The sequence below is a fragment of the Diabrotica virgifera genome, chromosome 7, assembly GCF_917563875.1.
Source record: "Diabrotica virgifera virgifera chromosome 7, PGI_DIABVI_V3a".
Lineage (NCBI taxonomy): Eukaryota > Metazoa > Arthropoda > Insecta > Coleoptera > Chrysomelidae > Diabrotica > Diabrotica virgifera.
The window spans coordinates 12,699,956-12,718,576 of NC_065449.1; the positions used below are offsets into that span (position 1 = coordinate 12,699,956).

The window sequence follows — 18,621 nt, forward strand, 5'->3', positions numbered from 1 at the left end:
AACTCTTTCATATTTTATTTGTTTAATACTTAGTTAATAAAATCTACCTTATTGACCGTGTTCTCTTCTCCAATTCTCGAACAGAGCTTCATTCCCGGTCACCACTTCGATCAGTTTGTGTCCAGCATTGGTTTTTTGTTCATACATAAGAATTCTCTTGTTTTCTTCCAAAGTATTAAGTATATCACCTTTTATTTGATTCGTGTACAGATTCTGGTTGGGTTTGTTCCATGTCGTGAGGAGAAGTTTGAATTGTGCTATAAATTTTTCGTTCAGCAACACTCCAAGGTAGAGACTTAATCTAAAAAATGGTAAAAAAGAAAATATTTGTTTGCAGCTAGAATCTTTGAAGAACAAAGGAACCTCTCAAAAATAAATTAAAAGTATAAAGCAAGAGCTGAAATAGTTTGTCAGTGCAATATTTAATCAGTTTTATGGGTACTTCCCCCCAGTGCTGGAGCCTTCCCATTATCGGCGCTCGATCTTCTGTCAGCATTTGTTCATAGTATTCGACCCATAATTTCGGGGATATTAGAGTTGACCTACCTACTGCATCCTTTTTTATCTGTTCTTACTTACTTACTTTACTCTTCTTGATTTCATTTGGAACATAGGGCCTCTACAGTCCCCCTCCATTCATCTCTGTTTTTGTCTAGGGCTTTCACCTCTTTCTATGTTAACTTGTTTGGTAACATTTCTTTTGCAGGATGTCATTGGTCTGCCTTGTTTTCTTTTTCCAGTTGGTTGGTAATCCAGTAATTGTTTGGTTATATCATCTTCATTTTTTCAATGTGTCTAATAAACTTCCATTTGCGTCTATTTATCGTTTTGGCTATCGGCTCTTGATTAATTTTTCTCCAAAGTTCCTTATTACTTATCCGATTTGACCAATATATTTTTAATATTCGTCTAAGGCATCTATTTACAAATGTTTGAACCTTTTGTGTAGGTAATATTTTTCTCTAATTTGCAAGTTTCTGCTGCATATAGCAAAATGCTCTTTACATTTGTATTATCCTGATTTTTCTTTTGGTTGTTGATTTATTGGACTCCCATGTTTTCTTCAGCATATAGAACGCATTCTGGGCTTTAGTTATCCTTCAATTTATTTCTTCTTCTATTCCACCGCTAGCGTCAATTATGCTTCCTACATAGCAAAACTTCTGTACATTTTCTACATCTTCTCCTTCAATGAATATCCCCATTTCTCTTTCCGTATTTATCTTCATAAGTTTGGTTTTTTTGTGTTAAACTCTAATCCTATTTTTCTTGCTTTTTTTGTCACCTTTCCTGTTTTTTTCTGCCTATGTTGTCTGTTTTCGGACACCAGACATATTCCATCCGCTCTACTACTTCTAATTATTGTTTTTCAGGCTTATTTACTTCTTGACGTACCCATACAATTGTATACGTTATCGCAGGCTTTATTCCTCACCTCATTTTTGGCTTTATTTACCCCTTTTTTTATTTCTTTGCTTAAACCAGAGGTTCTCAAAGTGGGTGACGCGGCACACTGGGGTGCCTCAAGCATTTGCCAAGGGGGACGTGAAACATTTAAGAAAAGTCGAAAAACCGGCCGCTGCGCCACTGTCCAATCGAAACGTGTTGACCATTTTTGTACTTGTGTATTCACGATGGCGGTCGAGAAACAAACAGCTGAATTCGACCGACGCGATTGCTACCTGCATTCATTTCACAGTTTAATTCTTGCAACCGATAAGTGAGTTTTGTAAAAATTGGAGTTAGATTTCAAAGTGGAAGTTTTAGATATAAATGCAGAAGAAAAGACACGACGTAAGTAATTATATTCATTGGAATTAATATGTATAATATTATGTACTTTTGTTACTATTTTTGCCATAAAATATATCTTGCACTATTACGGTTGGAAAATACCTTTCATTGTTGCCAATGTTTTGCTCTCTTTTATTTGGGACATTTTTTTCATTCCAGAATAATGGAAAATTGGCTGAAATCTGAGTCTTTGAAAAGGAAATGTAGTGAAGTCACTGAAACATCTGAATCAACTAATTCAGTGACAACTAGCAGAGATGGAGAAGATGCAAATGTCCACGAGATCCATTCGAGTCCAGCTCATCCAATTTTTTTCCCTCAATTCGTGGAAAGGAGGTTCCTTACCAAAAAGAAATTCGGGGAAAAATACGACGGTCTGATCCTAGTGATTTCACGTTATATGACTTTATTCAAGTTGGCCACGAACAGGCACCAGAAGGCCAATGCGTTAATTGTCACAAAATTGTTGCTAATGGGTTCTTGGTTTCATCTAAATTTAAAAAACATTTGGAAAGTAATCATGGTTTAGCTGATAAGGCCGAAGAAACCTTCAAACGTCGTGCTTCATCTCTTCAGGCAGGGTCATGCGTGATGGAAAGAGTCTGCAAAAATGAAAACGAAAACGCCACTGAAGCATCATTTATTGTTGGTTTGCATATTACAAAAGTTGGAAAACCCCATACTATTGCCGAGGGACTGATTAAACTTGCGTGAAGGATGTCTTACAATGCTTGTTAGGTCCAGATATGACCAAGATTGATAATGTGCATATGTCAAACAGTAATATAAGAAAGAGAATTCACACTATTCAGACTTTGTAGAGAGAGAGCTTATAAATAGATTAAAAACTTGGGAATTCTCCAGTTTACAGCTTGATGGAAGTACCGACGTTGCTGGACTTGCTGTTCTGCTTGTGTTTGTGAGGTTTCCATTCGGGATGAAAATAGAAGAAGAACTCCTTATGTGTGAAGAGCTTAAAAGTTATGCCACTGCTGAAGAAATTTTCAAGGCTATCCATGATTATAAAAGAAAAAAATGATATAGAGTGGAGTAAATGTGTGGATATTTGCAGTGATGGAGCGGCTACAATGGTTGTTAAAATTAGAGGAGCGGTGTCTAGAATAAAGGAAGTTGCAGAAAATGCCTCCAGCAGTCATTGTATCTTACATCGCCATTCTTTGACAACTGAAAAGATGCCGCAAGATTTGAAAGACGTATTGGATGGTTCTGTGAAAATAATTAACCATGTGATGAGCCGTCCGCTTCAAGCACGCCTTTTAAAGCTCACCGCTGAAGATATGGGTGTGGATCACTTCAATCTTTTGCTCCTCACAGAGGACCGGTGGCTATCGAGAGAAACAATTTTAGGGAGACTATTTGAACTAAAAGATCCACTGATTATCACATTTACAGAGGATTCTTTCATCCAAGAAATAAAAGATGTCAATTGGGTGCTAAAATTGGGATACCTTTAAGACATCTAAAATAATAAATAAAACCACCACTTCGCTTCAACGCAAAGGAGGAGCACAATTAGATAAAATCAAAGCCTTGCGTAAAAAAATTTAATGTGTTGAAAAGAGGAACCTCACAAATTTCTCTCGATTATGGGAATTTGTTATAACAAATGAAATCAATCCTCAAACGAACTTCTTTGAAATTGTTATTGCTCATTTGCAAGGTTTGGAAGAAAGTATTGTACACTATTTTCCTGACGTTGACTCAGATAACTTATATAGATGGATGATGGATCCACTTTCGTGCGACCCAAAAATAAACTTGTCGGAATGACAAATAAAGTTTTTCAAAATCTACTTGAGATCAGCGAACATAGCAGTTTAAAACTCAAATACCGTGAAGGAAGCCAAGAAGAGTTCTGGATGCAGGTATATTCAGAAAATAATATTGTTGGCAAGGTTGCAGTGAAAAAACTTGTGTATGTCACATAGACTTATCTCTGTGAGTATTCTTTCACCGCATATGCTTACATTAAAAACAAATACAGAAGCAAACTTCAAGCATCAAGGGGATTGAGGGTCAAGCTTACAAAGATACCCATAATTATAAAGGATATAATGAAAACATCATCTAAACAGTTTCATTCATAACATTAAGTAAGGATATTTGAATATCAAATGTACTGTATTTTACTGGTCTGAAATAAAGTTTATATTGAAATCAAATGAGCCTTAGAATTGTATTTTTTTTTATTTTTTGTCGTTTCCCAAATCGCTTCAAGGGTTGGTGTGCCTCGAAATATTTTTAGCCCTACAAGGGTGCCGCGACTAAAAAAGTTTGAGAGCCGCTGGCTTAAACTATTCTACTGTTGCCGATCGTAAGTGAAAGATAAATTATAGAACAAAAGATACAGTGGCTAAAATCCAAGAAAAAAAAGCTCAAAAAAATTTAAAAATGCCAAAATCTTTACAAATTGCAAAATAGCCAAAAAATCGATATTATATGAAATAACTGACATGAATACTATATAAAATACATACCTGGCATTTCCAGGATCAATTGTCTTAGTCAAATCGATCAAATCTTCACACATATTTAGCTTTTCCAACCAAATCTCTGGAGAATTTTCATCCACTATATCCCTATCGGGAAATAATTGAATGAATGTGTGTCGTATGTTGTATAGCAGATAATGGTGGGGGTGTAAAAAATGTAGAAGTTTAGAGAGGAGATCTTGAAGTTCATGGTATTTTGGACTTTTCGTCATAATTTTGTCCACTTCAGTTCCAAGATGATGAACAAACTTCATGACATCCTAAAAAACAAATAACTGCTTTACTTATCATCGTAGAGCTATAGAAAACCAAGAAATCCGACTAAAAAATTTAGGCTTATAATATGATGAATAAAGCTCTTTACTCGAATAGTGGCAAACTGATTGGACGTAAAATTCGATTTCTATCAGAAAAACAAGCAGTATTTCGATCAGAACACGGAACAAATGACCATTTGCAATGGCTTAAGACTCTAGTCAAAAAGTCTATAGAAAAACCACTTGGTTTTATCTTTGTTGACTTCCACAAAGCATTTGACACAGTCAAACAGGAAATAATTGCCATCTTAAAAGCACTATTAGAATGCAGAATAGACCTCAGCTATGCTAATATTATTCAAAATATATACGAAAATGCGACAACAACTGTCACGCAACCTTCATTGCATGACACTGAGAAGATAAAAATTGGCAGTGGTGTGCGGCAGGGAGATACTTTGTCGCCAAAACTATTTATAATAATCATGGAGTACGCATTTAAACGATTAGAGTGGGACTAAAAGGGTATTAGCATCGATGGAAAGATATTAAATCATCTCCGATATGCCAATAACATTGTTCTCATAACAGACGCCTTAGGAGAAGCTAGGGAAGGACACAACGAAAGATAGAGGAGAGATCAAAGCTTGGAATAAGCTTAAGAAATAGAGTAAAAAACGAGAAAGTTCGTAGACGAACCAGAGTGGAAGAGATTATCAAACGGATTCCAAGGCAAAAATAGAGATGGGAGGGACATGTTGCAAGAATGAAAGATGACATATAGACAAAAAAACTGCTTGAGTGGAGACCAGCGAAGCCGAGGAACACCTCCAACGCGATGGCCGACGACCTCAAAAGAATTGTGACCGATTGGTGGATGGAAGACATCCACTAATGAAGACTTGACAAGAAGATGGAAATATCCGGAAGAGCCTCTGTTCAACAATGAACAAATCAGGGCTGATTGGTGATTGATAGTGAGAGTCAATAAATGGATAACCTGTAATATGATTCTAATAGCTGTAAACGAAGATATAATGAGCATCGACATCTGGAATAGAGGACAATACTTACCATTTCAGGCAATTTGATTTTACATTTATTACACATCCAAGCACCGTTCTGATATGTCGGAGTAATGGGCAATTGCAGCCCACCACAAGGATCTTGATCACTTCCTGCGATGCATTTTAGGGCACTCATATTAGTCCCCAGCTCACTTGGATCCTGGCATCTTTTACACTGACACTTAAAGTATTTAGTCTCCAGCAAATGGTCCCTTCGAGCAGCGGTTCCCCATAGGATGTTGGTGTACATGGAGGTAATGTGCTCTTCTATAAACAATAAATACAACAGAAGCATTTAATAAATGCTTTAGAAAGGAGTATGGAATTAAGGCATGTACCTATGAGAAAATATTAATAGTCCAGAAAGCCACTGCGCATCCGCTAGGAAAAATATTCTAATTCGGATTTTTTGCACAATCTTACTCAACAAAACACACCCCTTTTAACAAATTTGCATGTTGATAGGACCAAAAGTTGGTCAAAAATTTTTTAAACTTATTTCCTAAAATTATTTTTTTTGCGTGGAACAAATTTTTTTTAGGTTTTTTGGATCATTCCAAACAGAAAAGGTCTTTAGTGACTTTTCTCTAAAGTTGATAGTTTTTGACATTTGACCCTGTATAAATAATTATGTAAATGTTTATATTACTGAATAGAGAATTGAAGAACCTTTCAAATGAGCCAGCACAAGACCCGTATTCTCATTTAAAAAAATCATCGATTACGTCATCACGCCCAGACGGATGACGTGACTAGTATATTATATATATGCCACAATATCATAACTTAAAAATAAAAATCGACCTGTTTCGGGATTTTTCCTTAAACTCGCGGGTTTACGAAATAACGAATTTATTCCTTTCATTTGCACCATATACTATATACACATGCAACGGTGGAAAATAGTGTCGCGCACGCTTGCAATTAAAAAACAAAGGAGTTTTAAATATTTTATTGCAAAAAACTCTTCGGGATTTGATCAACCGATGTTTAAAGAATATCTACCTACCTTGGCAACATTCAAATTTCAGTTTTTCACATAGTTTTTGAGGGTTAAAAATGGCCGATTTCGCAATTTTTCAATTTTTAATCGCTTATATGTCAAAAACTATCAATTTTAGAGAAAAGTCACTAAAGACCTTTTCTGTTTGGAATGATCCAAGAAACCTAAAAAAAAATTTGGTCCATGCAAAAAAAAATAATTTTGGGAAAAAACAAAAAAAAACGTTTAAAAAATTTTTGACCAACTTTTGGTCCCGGCAACATGCAAATTTGTTAAAAGTGGTCCTTTTTGAGTAAGATTGTGCAAAAAATCCGAATTAGAATATTTTTCCTAGCGGATGCGCAGTGGATTTCTGGACTATAAATTTATTTCAGTTTCAGGACTGTATTATAGATGTGGTTCGAATGAATTAGGAGAGCTAATTAAATGTTAAATGGTAAACCTATACCTATACCCAAAAAAATTAAGCAAATAGATGCTCACAGTTCAGATTAATTAGCCTGATGAGCCAATTTCTAAAAATTTTACTCAAAATTGTACATCAACGTATATACAGAGAATGTGAGAGGAACCTGAGCGACAATCAATTTGGATTTCGTATGGGTTTTGGTATGAGGGAGGCATTATTTGGCCTCCAGATATTACTACAAAAATGCCGAGATCAGCGAAAAGACGTGTTTCTCTGTTTTATCGACTACGAAAAAGCGTTTGATCGAGTAAAACACACAGAACTCATACGAACCCTAACGCAACATGGTATAGACCATAAACGTGTGGCCCTTATTAAAAGCCTACAGGGTGATTGATTAGTGGGGTAAAGCTCAATAGATCCGCTATAGTAATAAATAGCAAAAAAGTTAATAACAAAAATTGTAGCCAACTTTGAGCTTCACATTACAAAATTAGTAAGAATGTTACATAATGTTCGATATGTAATAATGTTCGATAACACAGTGGCTGACCTAACTTTTGTTTTTTGAAATGGAACACCCTATATTTTATTTTATATTCGAAATCCTGTTAACTTCTCCATCACAAAAATATAAAGGTTTGTTATGTTATACAGGGTATTTACAAAGTTATAACCAATTTTATATGAAAATCGTAACAAGTTCAACTCCCTGTATAAATAAAAATAAGCACAATAGAAATGGTTTATTAATGCCATATGCTTTTATTTATTGTCAAAATTTTCAAAAATGATTGATATTGCTAATTCTCTTTATATCCAATACAGGGTGAGTCAAAACGCAAGTACATTATTTTCTCAGTAATTTTAAATGGAACACCCTGTATTTTATGTCACTATCGAAAAGTACCGTTACCGTACTTTAATTTTTGTATAATATTCCCTATGTCTAAATTTATTAGTTTTCGAGATATTTTCATTTTTCAATGGACCAGGAGCGTGGCCCCCCAGATCACCAGAATTTAATAAACTGGACTGATTTTTTTGGGGCTACGTTAATAATGAAGTTTATAAAATACCTTCAACAACAAGGGATGAGATGAAAAATAGAATACAAAGTGTGTTTCGATGTGTTAATTTACAAATGCTTCGTAGTGTAAGTAGCTCATTCAATGATCGTTTTTAGGCGTGCATAAAATATGTGTTAGGAGGTAATTTTGAACACATTATGTAATTAAATATTAAAAATATTTTATTACAAGGAGCTTTTAACTGTTTCAAACAGGTTTTCTTTGCAAAATGTATTACTGATAAATTATTTTTCGTTCTTAATTTGTTAGATTGTTACATATACATACAAAAGTACATATTGTTGAATTGTTTTCACAAAATGTTGTATTTTGTGTTTGTGTGTTTTTTTGTAAAATTTATTACTAATAAATTATTTTTCTTACTTTATCTGTTACATTTACATACAAAAGTAGTTTTTAATTGTTTCAAATATGTTGCATGTAGTGGTTGGGTTTTTTTGTAAAATGTATTACTAATAAAATATTTTTCTGCCTCTATTTGCTACATTGGTACATTGATTACCGGATTGATAATCAGTAATCGTCAATTGTCAATTCAGTCATGGCTTACTTAAAATTTGGAAAAATTTATACACCTAAAATAATTTCCTCGGAAAAATGAAAATATCTCGAAAACTAATAAATTTAGACATAGGGAATGTGATATAACAATTAAAGTACGGTAATGGTACTTTTCAATAGTAATATAAAATACAGGGTGTTCCATTTAAAATTACTGAGAAAATAATGTACTTGCTTTTTCTCACTCTGTATTTGATATAAAGAAAATTAGCAATGTCAATAATTTTTGAAAATTTTGACAATAAATAAAAAATATGGCATTAATACACCATTGCTGTTGTGCTTATTTTTATTTATACAGGGAGTTGAACTTGTTACGATTTTCATATAAAATTGGTTATAACTTTGTAAATACCCTGTATAACATAACAAACCTCTATATTTTTGTGATGGAGAAGTTAACAGGATTTCGAATATAAAATAAAATATAGGATGTTCCATTTAAAAAAACATAAGTTTGGTATGGCACTATGTTATCGAACACCCTGTAACATTCTAACTAATTTTGTAATGTGAAGCTCAAAGTTGGCTACAATTTTTGCTATTAACTTTTATTGCTATCTATTACTATAGCGGATCTATTGAGCTTTACCCCACTAATCAATCACCCTGTATGTTGGGATTAAATGGCGTCAATCAAAATAGACAATCGTCTAACAGCAGAAATGTCAATAAAAAGTTCGTCACCCAAAAAAAAAAGAGTGGCTCGTCATGTTCTTGTAGCACTGATGATGCTCTTGTTACAGAGCGAAAACGTTTTGTTTTTATATTTGTAGCACTTTTTAAATTAATATACCTTTTACCATGACGAATTTTTCATTAAATTTACTTGTAATTAATGGTATACATCCAGCTACAGGCAATTCTTCCTTGTGGATAGATAATCAAACGTGCGAACTAAGCCGCTGCATAGGACTCACTTGGGTGGCATTCGGCAAGCTGAGCTATGTCCTTAACTCAGAACTGCCTACGTGTCTCAAATGAAAAGTCTTGGAGCAGTGTGTGTTGCCAGTACTTACATATGGTGCAGAAACTTTAACAATAACCAAGAAAGTAAGAAATAAAATTGGTGTTACCAGAAGAGCCATGGAACGTTCATTGTTAGGCATTTCTCGTAGGGATCGAATTACGAACAAGGAAATAAGACGAAGAACATGAGTGATGGATGCCACTGAAAGAATTATGACCCTAAAGTGGAACTAGGCTGGACACATAGCTAGAATGTCGGATAACAGATGGACACAGCGAATAGTACACTGGAGACCAACACAAGAAGCATATCGAAGTACAGGTCCTCCACCAACAAGATGGTCTGATGATATAAAACGGATCGACAAAAATTGAATGCAAACAGCACAAAACACAAATACATGGAAAATACTAAGGGAGACCTATATCCAGCAGTGGATAGATCCGGGTTGAATGATGATTATGGCGATGTGGTAGAGGCAGGATGAGGAATTATTACTAAGGCTTGGACTAAATAACGGTTTTTAAAACTGATGGATTGAGAATTTAGGATTTGATGTAGTGAAAAATACAATATTATTTTTCGCATGGAGAAAGGCTCATTAGTCTATGTCAACAATTTTTTTTTTTTTTTTTTTTTATTTATTAAACACCAATAAGATGCTTAAGAACATTACAATCTGATCAAATAATGTGATCAATGAGCAACTTATTTCTAACCTAAATTACTACTAAAAAAACTTAATACTAAGGACAAACTCGATAGTACCCCCTAGGTTCTGTTAATATATTGCACAAATTTTAACTTGTACCATCACTTGCACCGTGCACTATTTTTCACTTAACTAACTCGAAGGGTTTCTTCCTCTTGAGTCTTCTAGCTAGATCCGTGTTGTCGAGGAGCTGGATGGCCTCAACATTGACGTGTTGAAGAAGTCGTTGTTCGTGACTCTTGGCAAATTTTTCTATGGTCTTGTTAACAGTATCCATGTCTAGGTCCCTATGGAGATCACTGTTCCTATAGTACCATGGAGCGTTGACAATGCTCCTTAGCACTTTGTTTTGGAATCGTTGAATGATAATTAAATTTGTATTACTAGCGCAGCCCCATAGTTGGATGCCATATGTCCATATAGGTTTTATAATCTGTTTATACAAAAGTATTTTATTGTAGATTGAGAGAGTGGATTGTCTTCCCAATAGCCAATACATTTTTTTATACTTCATGTTAAGCTGTTCTCGTTTCTTTTTAACATGGGCCTTCCAGCGTAGCCTAGCGTCTAGTGTAATACCCAAATACTTTGCGGTGTCGGCATATGGTATCTGAGTATTATTTAAGTTAACAGGAATGTATTGATTTTTCTTGTTTGTAAAATTTATATGCACTGACTTCATTTCGTTTAATTTAATTCGCCAGCGTTTAGTCCACTCGTTAAATCTGTTAAGAGATATTTGTAATTTTCTTGCTGCTTCTTCATGGTCTTCACCTACGGCTAAGACGGCAGTGTCATCAGCAAAGGTAGCTATTGTATTATGTTGTACTTCAGGGATATCACTAGTGTATAATAGGTATAGGACCGGTCCTATCACACTACCTTGTGGTACTCCTGCATTGATTTCCTTTAGTTCCGAGTAGGCTTCTTCTTGCTTAACCCTAAAAACTCTCTCTGATATATAAGATTCCAATAATTCTCTGTATTGTCTTGGCAAAATCCTGCTTAATTTGTACTTAAGTCCTTCGTGCCATACCTTATCAAAAGCTTGCGCTACGTCGAGGAAGACAGCTGAGCAAACTTTCTTTCCTTCTAGCGACCTCTCTATTATATCCGTTATTCTATGGACTTGGTCGATAGTTGAATGACTTTCTCGAAACCCAAACTGGTGTGATGGAATTAGAGCCTTAGCATCTATGAGAGGTTTCAACCTTTTCAGCAAAAGCTTCTCGTACAGCTTTGAAATTACGGGTAGCAATGAAATCGGTCTGTACGATGATACTGTATTTGGTTGTTTTCCAGGTTTAAGGATCATTATGACCTCAGCCACTTTCCATATCTTGGGAATATATCTTAATCTGAACGAGGCATTTATGAGATATGTCAGTTTTACTATGGCTTTTCTAGGAAGTTGTTTTAAGATTTCCCCAGTAATTAAGTCAAACCCAGGTGCTTTCCTGGGATTGATGTTTGATTTAATTTCGTCGGCCACTTCTTTTGGGGTGACTAGTTTAATTTCACCTTCTTCCTGTGTGGCATTTTCCCATTGCAGTGTGTTATCACCTTCATTTGGCTGGAATGTTTCCTCGAGATATTCAGCAAATTTATTAGCCTTCTCTAAATTGCTTTTTGCCCAGCTTCCATCTGTATTTCTTAGTGGGGAATTTTGCATTATCGGTCGTTTTAATTTCTTAGTGGCTCTCCAGAGGGAATAATCAGTTGTGCTATCATTTGTCAATTCTCTTAGATAGTTACTAATTGATTCGTTTTTATTTTTTTTAATTTCTCTTTTAAGCTGTTGTGTAGCATTATTTAGTTTTGTTTTATCAGATGGAGCTCTAGAGCGTTGCCAGATCCTTCTGAGTTTTCTTTTTTCTTCGATTAGCTTTCTAATTTCTTTAGGGTAATTATTACCTTTAACTCTATGAATCAGTTCAGGTGAGTTATTCCAAGCGGCTTGTTGAACTTGTTTAACAAAACATTCCGTTTCTTCATCAAGTTCATATCTAGTTTTTAGTGAAACTTTGAGATTGATTGTTTCTTCTAAGTGAAGCTGAAAACTCCGCCAATCTGTTAGTCTATTAGTCAGTTTAGGAGGTGGCTGGCTTTGAATAACAGTATCGCTAACTGTGAGAAGGATGGGTGAATGATCGGAGTTCATGTCCCAAGCTTCTTCAATATGTAAATAATTAACAGAAATATTTCTAGTTATAAAAAAATCAATCAGGTCTGGAATTTTGTTGGAATCAGTAGGCCAATAAGTCGGTTTACCTGTTGAAAGTGTTTCACATTTTAATTGCTTAACTGCCTGCAAGAGTTCCTTCCCCTTTGTTGTAATTATCCTAGAACCCCAATGGGTGTGCTTGGCATTAAAATCACCACCAATTATAAATCTTTTGCCATGTCTATTCAAAAATTCTAGATATTCATCTTTTTTGAGGTTATGTTTTGGTGGAGAGTAGACAGCGGTAACGATAAGCTCAAAAGATTTTGTTTTAACACATACTGAAGTAGCTTGGAACATTTCTGTTTTGTAGCATATTTCTTGATGATGTCTAATTGTTTCTTTTATTATGATAGCACTACCACCTCTGGCTGTATTATCCGGATGTAAGGTATGGTATACTTTAAATCCTTTAAAATGAATGTAGGTTTCATTTGTAAAGTGTGTTTCAGAAATGAGACAAATGTCTATTTTTTCAATGTCTAGGACAGTCTGCAGTTCTTGTTGATGCTGCAGTAGTCCATTTGCATTCCATTCCATTATCCTCAGACTATCTGGCATTAAAATTCTTAGGAATAGCTCCTTTGGTGCTATATTCTAATCTAGTAATACGCTCATCCATTTTGGTCAGTGTTTCCAGTATTTGTTGGAGAGTGCTCTCAATGTTAGAGCTGTGTTTTGGGTTAGTACTTTCAATTTCTATATTACCTCTAGCAGCTTGGCTGTAGGTTTTTTTGTTTTCGTTGGTTTTGTATATCGGATTCTGCTGCTGCACCCTTTGTGGTTGTTTAGGTATTGTAGTTCTCTTATTTCGATTGTCTTTTAACTTCTGCATTTCTTTTGCTACCATGCATCCTCTGTAGTTTGCAGGATGACTTTCTCCACAGTGGACACATTTTGGTTGGGCATTTTTAGGTTTATCACAATCGATAGTCAGGTGCTTTCCGGTACATCTAACACATCGTGGTTGCTTTGCGCAATATTTTTGCGTATGACCAAAAGCTTGGCATTTTTTGCATTGAGGCACGAGTCTGGATTTTCTTAACGGCAAAATCTGAACTCTAACTTGTAATATATCAGAAATTCCGAATATTTTATCGATATTTTCATCGTGTCTGAATGATAACATGAACATATTAAGAGGTTGTTTAGTATTATACTTTAGCTTGGGTGTAGCTTCGATGAGCTTATAGCCACGTCTCCTCATTTCTTGGACAATATTATTAGGCTTTACAGAATGATGTAATCCAGTGGCCATTACTTTAATGGGCCTATTTTGCTTGTTTTCATAGGAATGCCATGAATATTTCTTATCATTTAATGCTGCGGTAAGCAGTTTAAAATCTTCCTCTTTTTGTACATTAATTTTTATAGTTTTGTCGTTGATGACTTTTATTTGAGAATTTTGGTAGCTAAGTACCATAGCATGAAGATCGTTAAAGTTGTTCTCCCCTTCTATTATAATCGGTGGGGGTTTCTCAATTATTTTAGGTTTTTCAGGACTTTTTGTGTTGTTATATTCTTCTCGTGGTGGTGTTAGGGAAGTGTCCATTTTCCTCTTTTTCCTGTTTTTCGCACGAATCCACTCTGTTTCCTGTGCAAGATCATCTTCGTCTGTATGATACTCAACCGTCTGTTTATCGATATTGTTAGACAGTTTTTTCTCGAGCAGTGTATATTTTTCATTTAATTCATCAAACATTTTTTGCATGTTAATTAGCTGGTTTTGTAGTTGACGAGTTGCTTCCAAGGCCTTGTTCTTCTCGGCCTCAGATAATTTCCAACTGCTAAATAGCATTTGTTCATTTTGTGAACGTTGATAGTTTTCTTGAAACAGCACATTATCCTGCTGTAATGATATCGCTTCATTTTGCGATTGGTATAAATCTGGTTGTGGAAACATTTTATTGTGTTTCTACTTGAATTTCCATTTTACACTGAGTCACGAGCACAGTTTTATATGGAATCTCTATTCAGAAATTTTAAATGATTTAACAAAAACAATTAGCAAATAAAAATTAACTACTTACTCAGACTATCGACAATCTGGTAATTTTTTTCATTTCATTGACTGATCACTTTATCACTAATTGGTATTTTATCGCTTTCGATAATGATGTGTCTTATCTATTTCAATTGTTTATTAATAAATTTATTTGCAGCACTGAAAAACTCTTTGTAAACACGGAGAGCCAACACGTCCGTTTTGTTTCGATGCTCGATACAGAATGTATGTCAACAATTTAACCTAAAAATTTTAAAACGGTTTCTATCCCCACAAGAACATACATAAGTTCACTTGGCATCAAGAGACAAGACAACTACGATCGATTATAGACTATATTATAATAAAACAAAAATCAGAATGGAAAATCCAAGACCCAAGGGTATATAGAGTTGTAGAGTGCGGATCTGACCATTACCTACTAATATATCGAATCCAAATCCTCTTCAAATATGCACTAAATGAAACATCGAATGAGGAAAGAGAAGAAATAATCAAAGAACCCAAATACAAACTAACTGGGCTATATGACGACAGCACTAGGTTCCTATACCAGAACAGACTGGATCAAAAACTTGATCAAATTGACCTGACATGTAGCAACAACATAATATACGACAAAATAACACTTGCGATTAAGGAAGCAGCCAGTGAAGCATTAGGCATGGAGGAGATAACAAATACCAGGAAAAATAACAACATAGTCTGGAGCAATGAACTTGAACAACAGAAACAAATAAAACAACAGAAATATCATAAATGGTTAAAATCACAAAACGCATAATATGATAAAACCCAATACCGCCAAGAATTAATCAAATATAAAAAAAATGTTAACAAAAAATGAGAACAATACCTCAAATACCTGGGAACAGAGATGTAGGGAAGTGGAATGCCATCTAGGTGGAAGCAGATCCTCAGAAGCTTGGAGGTTCATTCGAAATCTAAGAAATGAAAATAAAAATAATACAAACCTTCAAATGATTAATTTAAAGAAATGGAAAACCCACTACAAAGAAGAACTTCAAGAAAATAGACAGGAATACATAAATACATCAATACATCACCAAAACACTACAATTTAAATGGTCAAGTCGTAGAATTAAATGACGAATTCGTTGAGAGAATGATTAAATCACTAAAAATAAAAAAGCATGTGGTCCAGAAGGAATCCCAGCGGAACTTATAAAAAATGGAACTGCAAAATTGATCAAACTAATAACCATAATTTTCAACAACTACACAAATGGAGAAAACATACCAGAAAATTGGAAAACAGGATGGATAACCCCAATACACAAAAAGGGTAACAAGGAAGACTGCCAGAACTATCGCTGTATTACTGTAACCAGCACCTTTAGCAGATTATATGGGAAAACTCTAAAAACTTATATGGGAAAATAGAAAATGAATCCTTTAGAGATCGAACAACAAGCAGGATTCCGAGCAGGAAGATCCTGTATCGACCACATCTTCACGATCAACCAACTCAACGAAAAAAAAAGTAGCCAGAGACAGAGAAATACATCTACTATTCGTCGATCTAACTAAGGCATATGATACCGTACCACTTTGTAAATTATGGCAAGTCCTGGAAAAATCCCCTATTAATATAACTTTAATAAAATCAGTGCAACAATTCTATAACAATATCCAAGCAAACATAAAAATCAACAGCAGATTATCCAATAGCTTCATGATGAATAAGGGACTACGACAAGGATGCAGCTTATCGCCAACACTGTTTAAAATCTATATAAATGAGGCCTTGAATAAGCGGCGGAAATCGTATTCTGGAATGGGGATACATCTAAATGACGACTCAATACTATACACACTGCATTTTGCTGACGATCAGGTGGTGATTGCCCAGGATAAAGATGATCTAATGTTTATGACAAACCGGCTGTTTCGAGAATACAAAAAATGGGGCCTATACGTTAATTTAAAGAAAACCAAATATATGTGTATAGGAGGACAGAAAAGTGAGTTACAACTAGAGGATGATATGGTTATCGAGCCAAGCTCTGATTATGTATACCTTGGAACGAGAATCCAACAAAGTGCAAGGACAGAATTCGAAATAGAGGAAAGAATTATGAAAGGAAAGAAGGTAATAGGAGCTTTGAACTCACTACTTTGGTCAAAAACCATATCAAAAGAAAAGAAAACACAGCTTTATAATAGCATCTTTAAAAGCGTGGTATCGTATGGATGTGAAACTTGGCAACTGAATAAGCGAACAGAACAGAAGTTGCTCGCACTGGAAATGGACTTCTGGCGAAGATCGGCCTGCATCTCCAGACTCTCACATATAACGAATGAACGGGTGCGAGATATTATGAATAGAAAAACAAACATAATTGAAGAAGTCCAACAAAAACAACTTTGTTGGTATGGCCATGTACAAAGAATGGAGGAACATCGACTCCCAAAGCTAATAATGGAATGGCAACCCCGGAAAGAAGGAAAAGGGGCAAACCGAAAACAACCTGGATAAGTGGAATCCAGAAAGCCATGTCTGAGAGAGATCTCCGACCAGGAGATTGGACAGATCGACGCGGCTGGAGTATAGGAACCGGAAAGCGCAGGACGCTATAAACCGGTGTTATATATATTTTTCGCATGCGAAAATTTGAACAAGGAGATCTTACTAGATTTAGCTACCTTTTGAAATTGCCATGGCAGCTCTGAAAGTAATCTTGAAATTATCATGCTCATCAATAATCTGCGTTGTATTCGGTATGCAGTTATGTTCCAATAAACTAGCTGTGGGATACAGGATCATAGCATCAACATCCTCAATCAGTTCAGTAGCATTCACATCAAGAATCCCGTAAATTTTGTGAATCAACTCAGCAGAAACTTGTGGAAGAATAACCTGGCCAGTTTCTTCCTCGTACAATTTTAGAGGCTTCAAGTAGTTTTCTTCTAAGACTTCTATCTTCTCTTGTACTGCTCTAAAATATTGAAAATTTTCTGAAGATGCAATATTTGAAACTTGGGAGAAAACTATTTATTTATAGAATAATAAGAAGGTAAAAACTTACTTATACACTTCTGTACCAGGCCCTCTTCTATCAAAATGGCTTTCTAGTTTTAGCAATGTTTCGAACTTTTTGGGATTGGCCTTCTGTAGATACAAGGCTCTTAGAATTATTAATATATCAAATCTAAAAGGTAAGAAAACAAGATTAAAGTCAAATAACCACAACCAAATTGCACCATTCAAAGATAACATGAATTTAATAACTACTCATCAGACAATTGATGTACCTAACAGAGCTTCTGTGATACTAATTTTTATGATTTACATGATTATAAATTTTTTTCAGAAAAACCAAAAGTCCCCTTTATTAATAAACCTCGTATGTTATTTACCTGTAGAAGTCCAGAAAAGCTTTAGCATCACTTGCAGGCTTTAATCTTAGAACGTTGCATTCAAATCCATGCTGCGAAGGTATCTTCAAGCCTTCGCAAGTTGTTCTGCACACTGGCCACAAGCAACCTGGACACATCTCACACATTTGGTCGTGAAGCAATCTAAAATAAAAAAAAATTGAAGAAAAAGATCTTCTGTGTAAAAGGTATATTAGTTTGAAAACCCCAATAAAGGGTTATATTAAAATACAGAACGTTTTCGCTCTAAGGAGAGCATCATCAGTGTTATAAGCAAGCTCTACATGCTAAGCCACCAAAAATACATGGGTTAAAACCCTTAAAATTCCGACCAAAGGTCTTACATTGGCATATTATTTATTAAACCCTGGCGATGGGTGAAATTTAAAAAGGTATACCTCAAGGCACCATATGACTATACCACTAGAATGTGGGTGGTTGAGTTGATTTCTCTGTCTTCACAAAGAGAAAGCTTCAATAGGCTAGCAATATGCTAGTGGTATAGTCATATGGTGACTTGAGGTATATCTTTTTAAATGTCACCCATCGCCAGGGTTTAATAAATAATATGAAATTGCAATACCTTTGGTCGGCATTTTAAGGGTTTTAACCCATG

The 18,621-nt window shown here is 35.0% G+C and overlaps 1 protein-coding gene across 1 annotated transcript in view; it reads right to left on the minus strand.

The window, feature by feature from the left end:
• LOC126887767 (SET domain-containing protein SmydA-8-like) overlaps positions 1-18,621 on the minus strand; it is a 33,623-nt gene continuing 15,002 nt past the window's right edge. The window contains exons 4-9 of the mRNA XM_050655572.1: positions 17,988-18,149; positions 17,657-17,779; positions 17,274-17,566; positions 5,639-5,898; positions 4,293-4,567; positions 1-301 (exon numbers count right to left, since the gene is read on the minus strand). Coding sequence (XP_050511529.1) covers positions 49-301; positions 4,293-4,567; positions 5,639-5,898; positions 17,274-17,566; positions 17,657-17,779; positions 17,988-18,149 — 1,366 coding nt within the window. The 3' untranslated portion in view covers positions 1-48. The remainder of the gene's footprint in view (positions 302-4,292; positions 4,568-5,638; positions 5,899-17,273; positions 17,567-17,656; positions 17,780-17,987; positions 18,150-18,621) is intronic.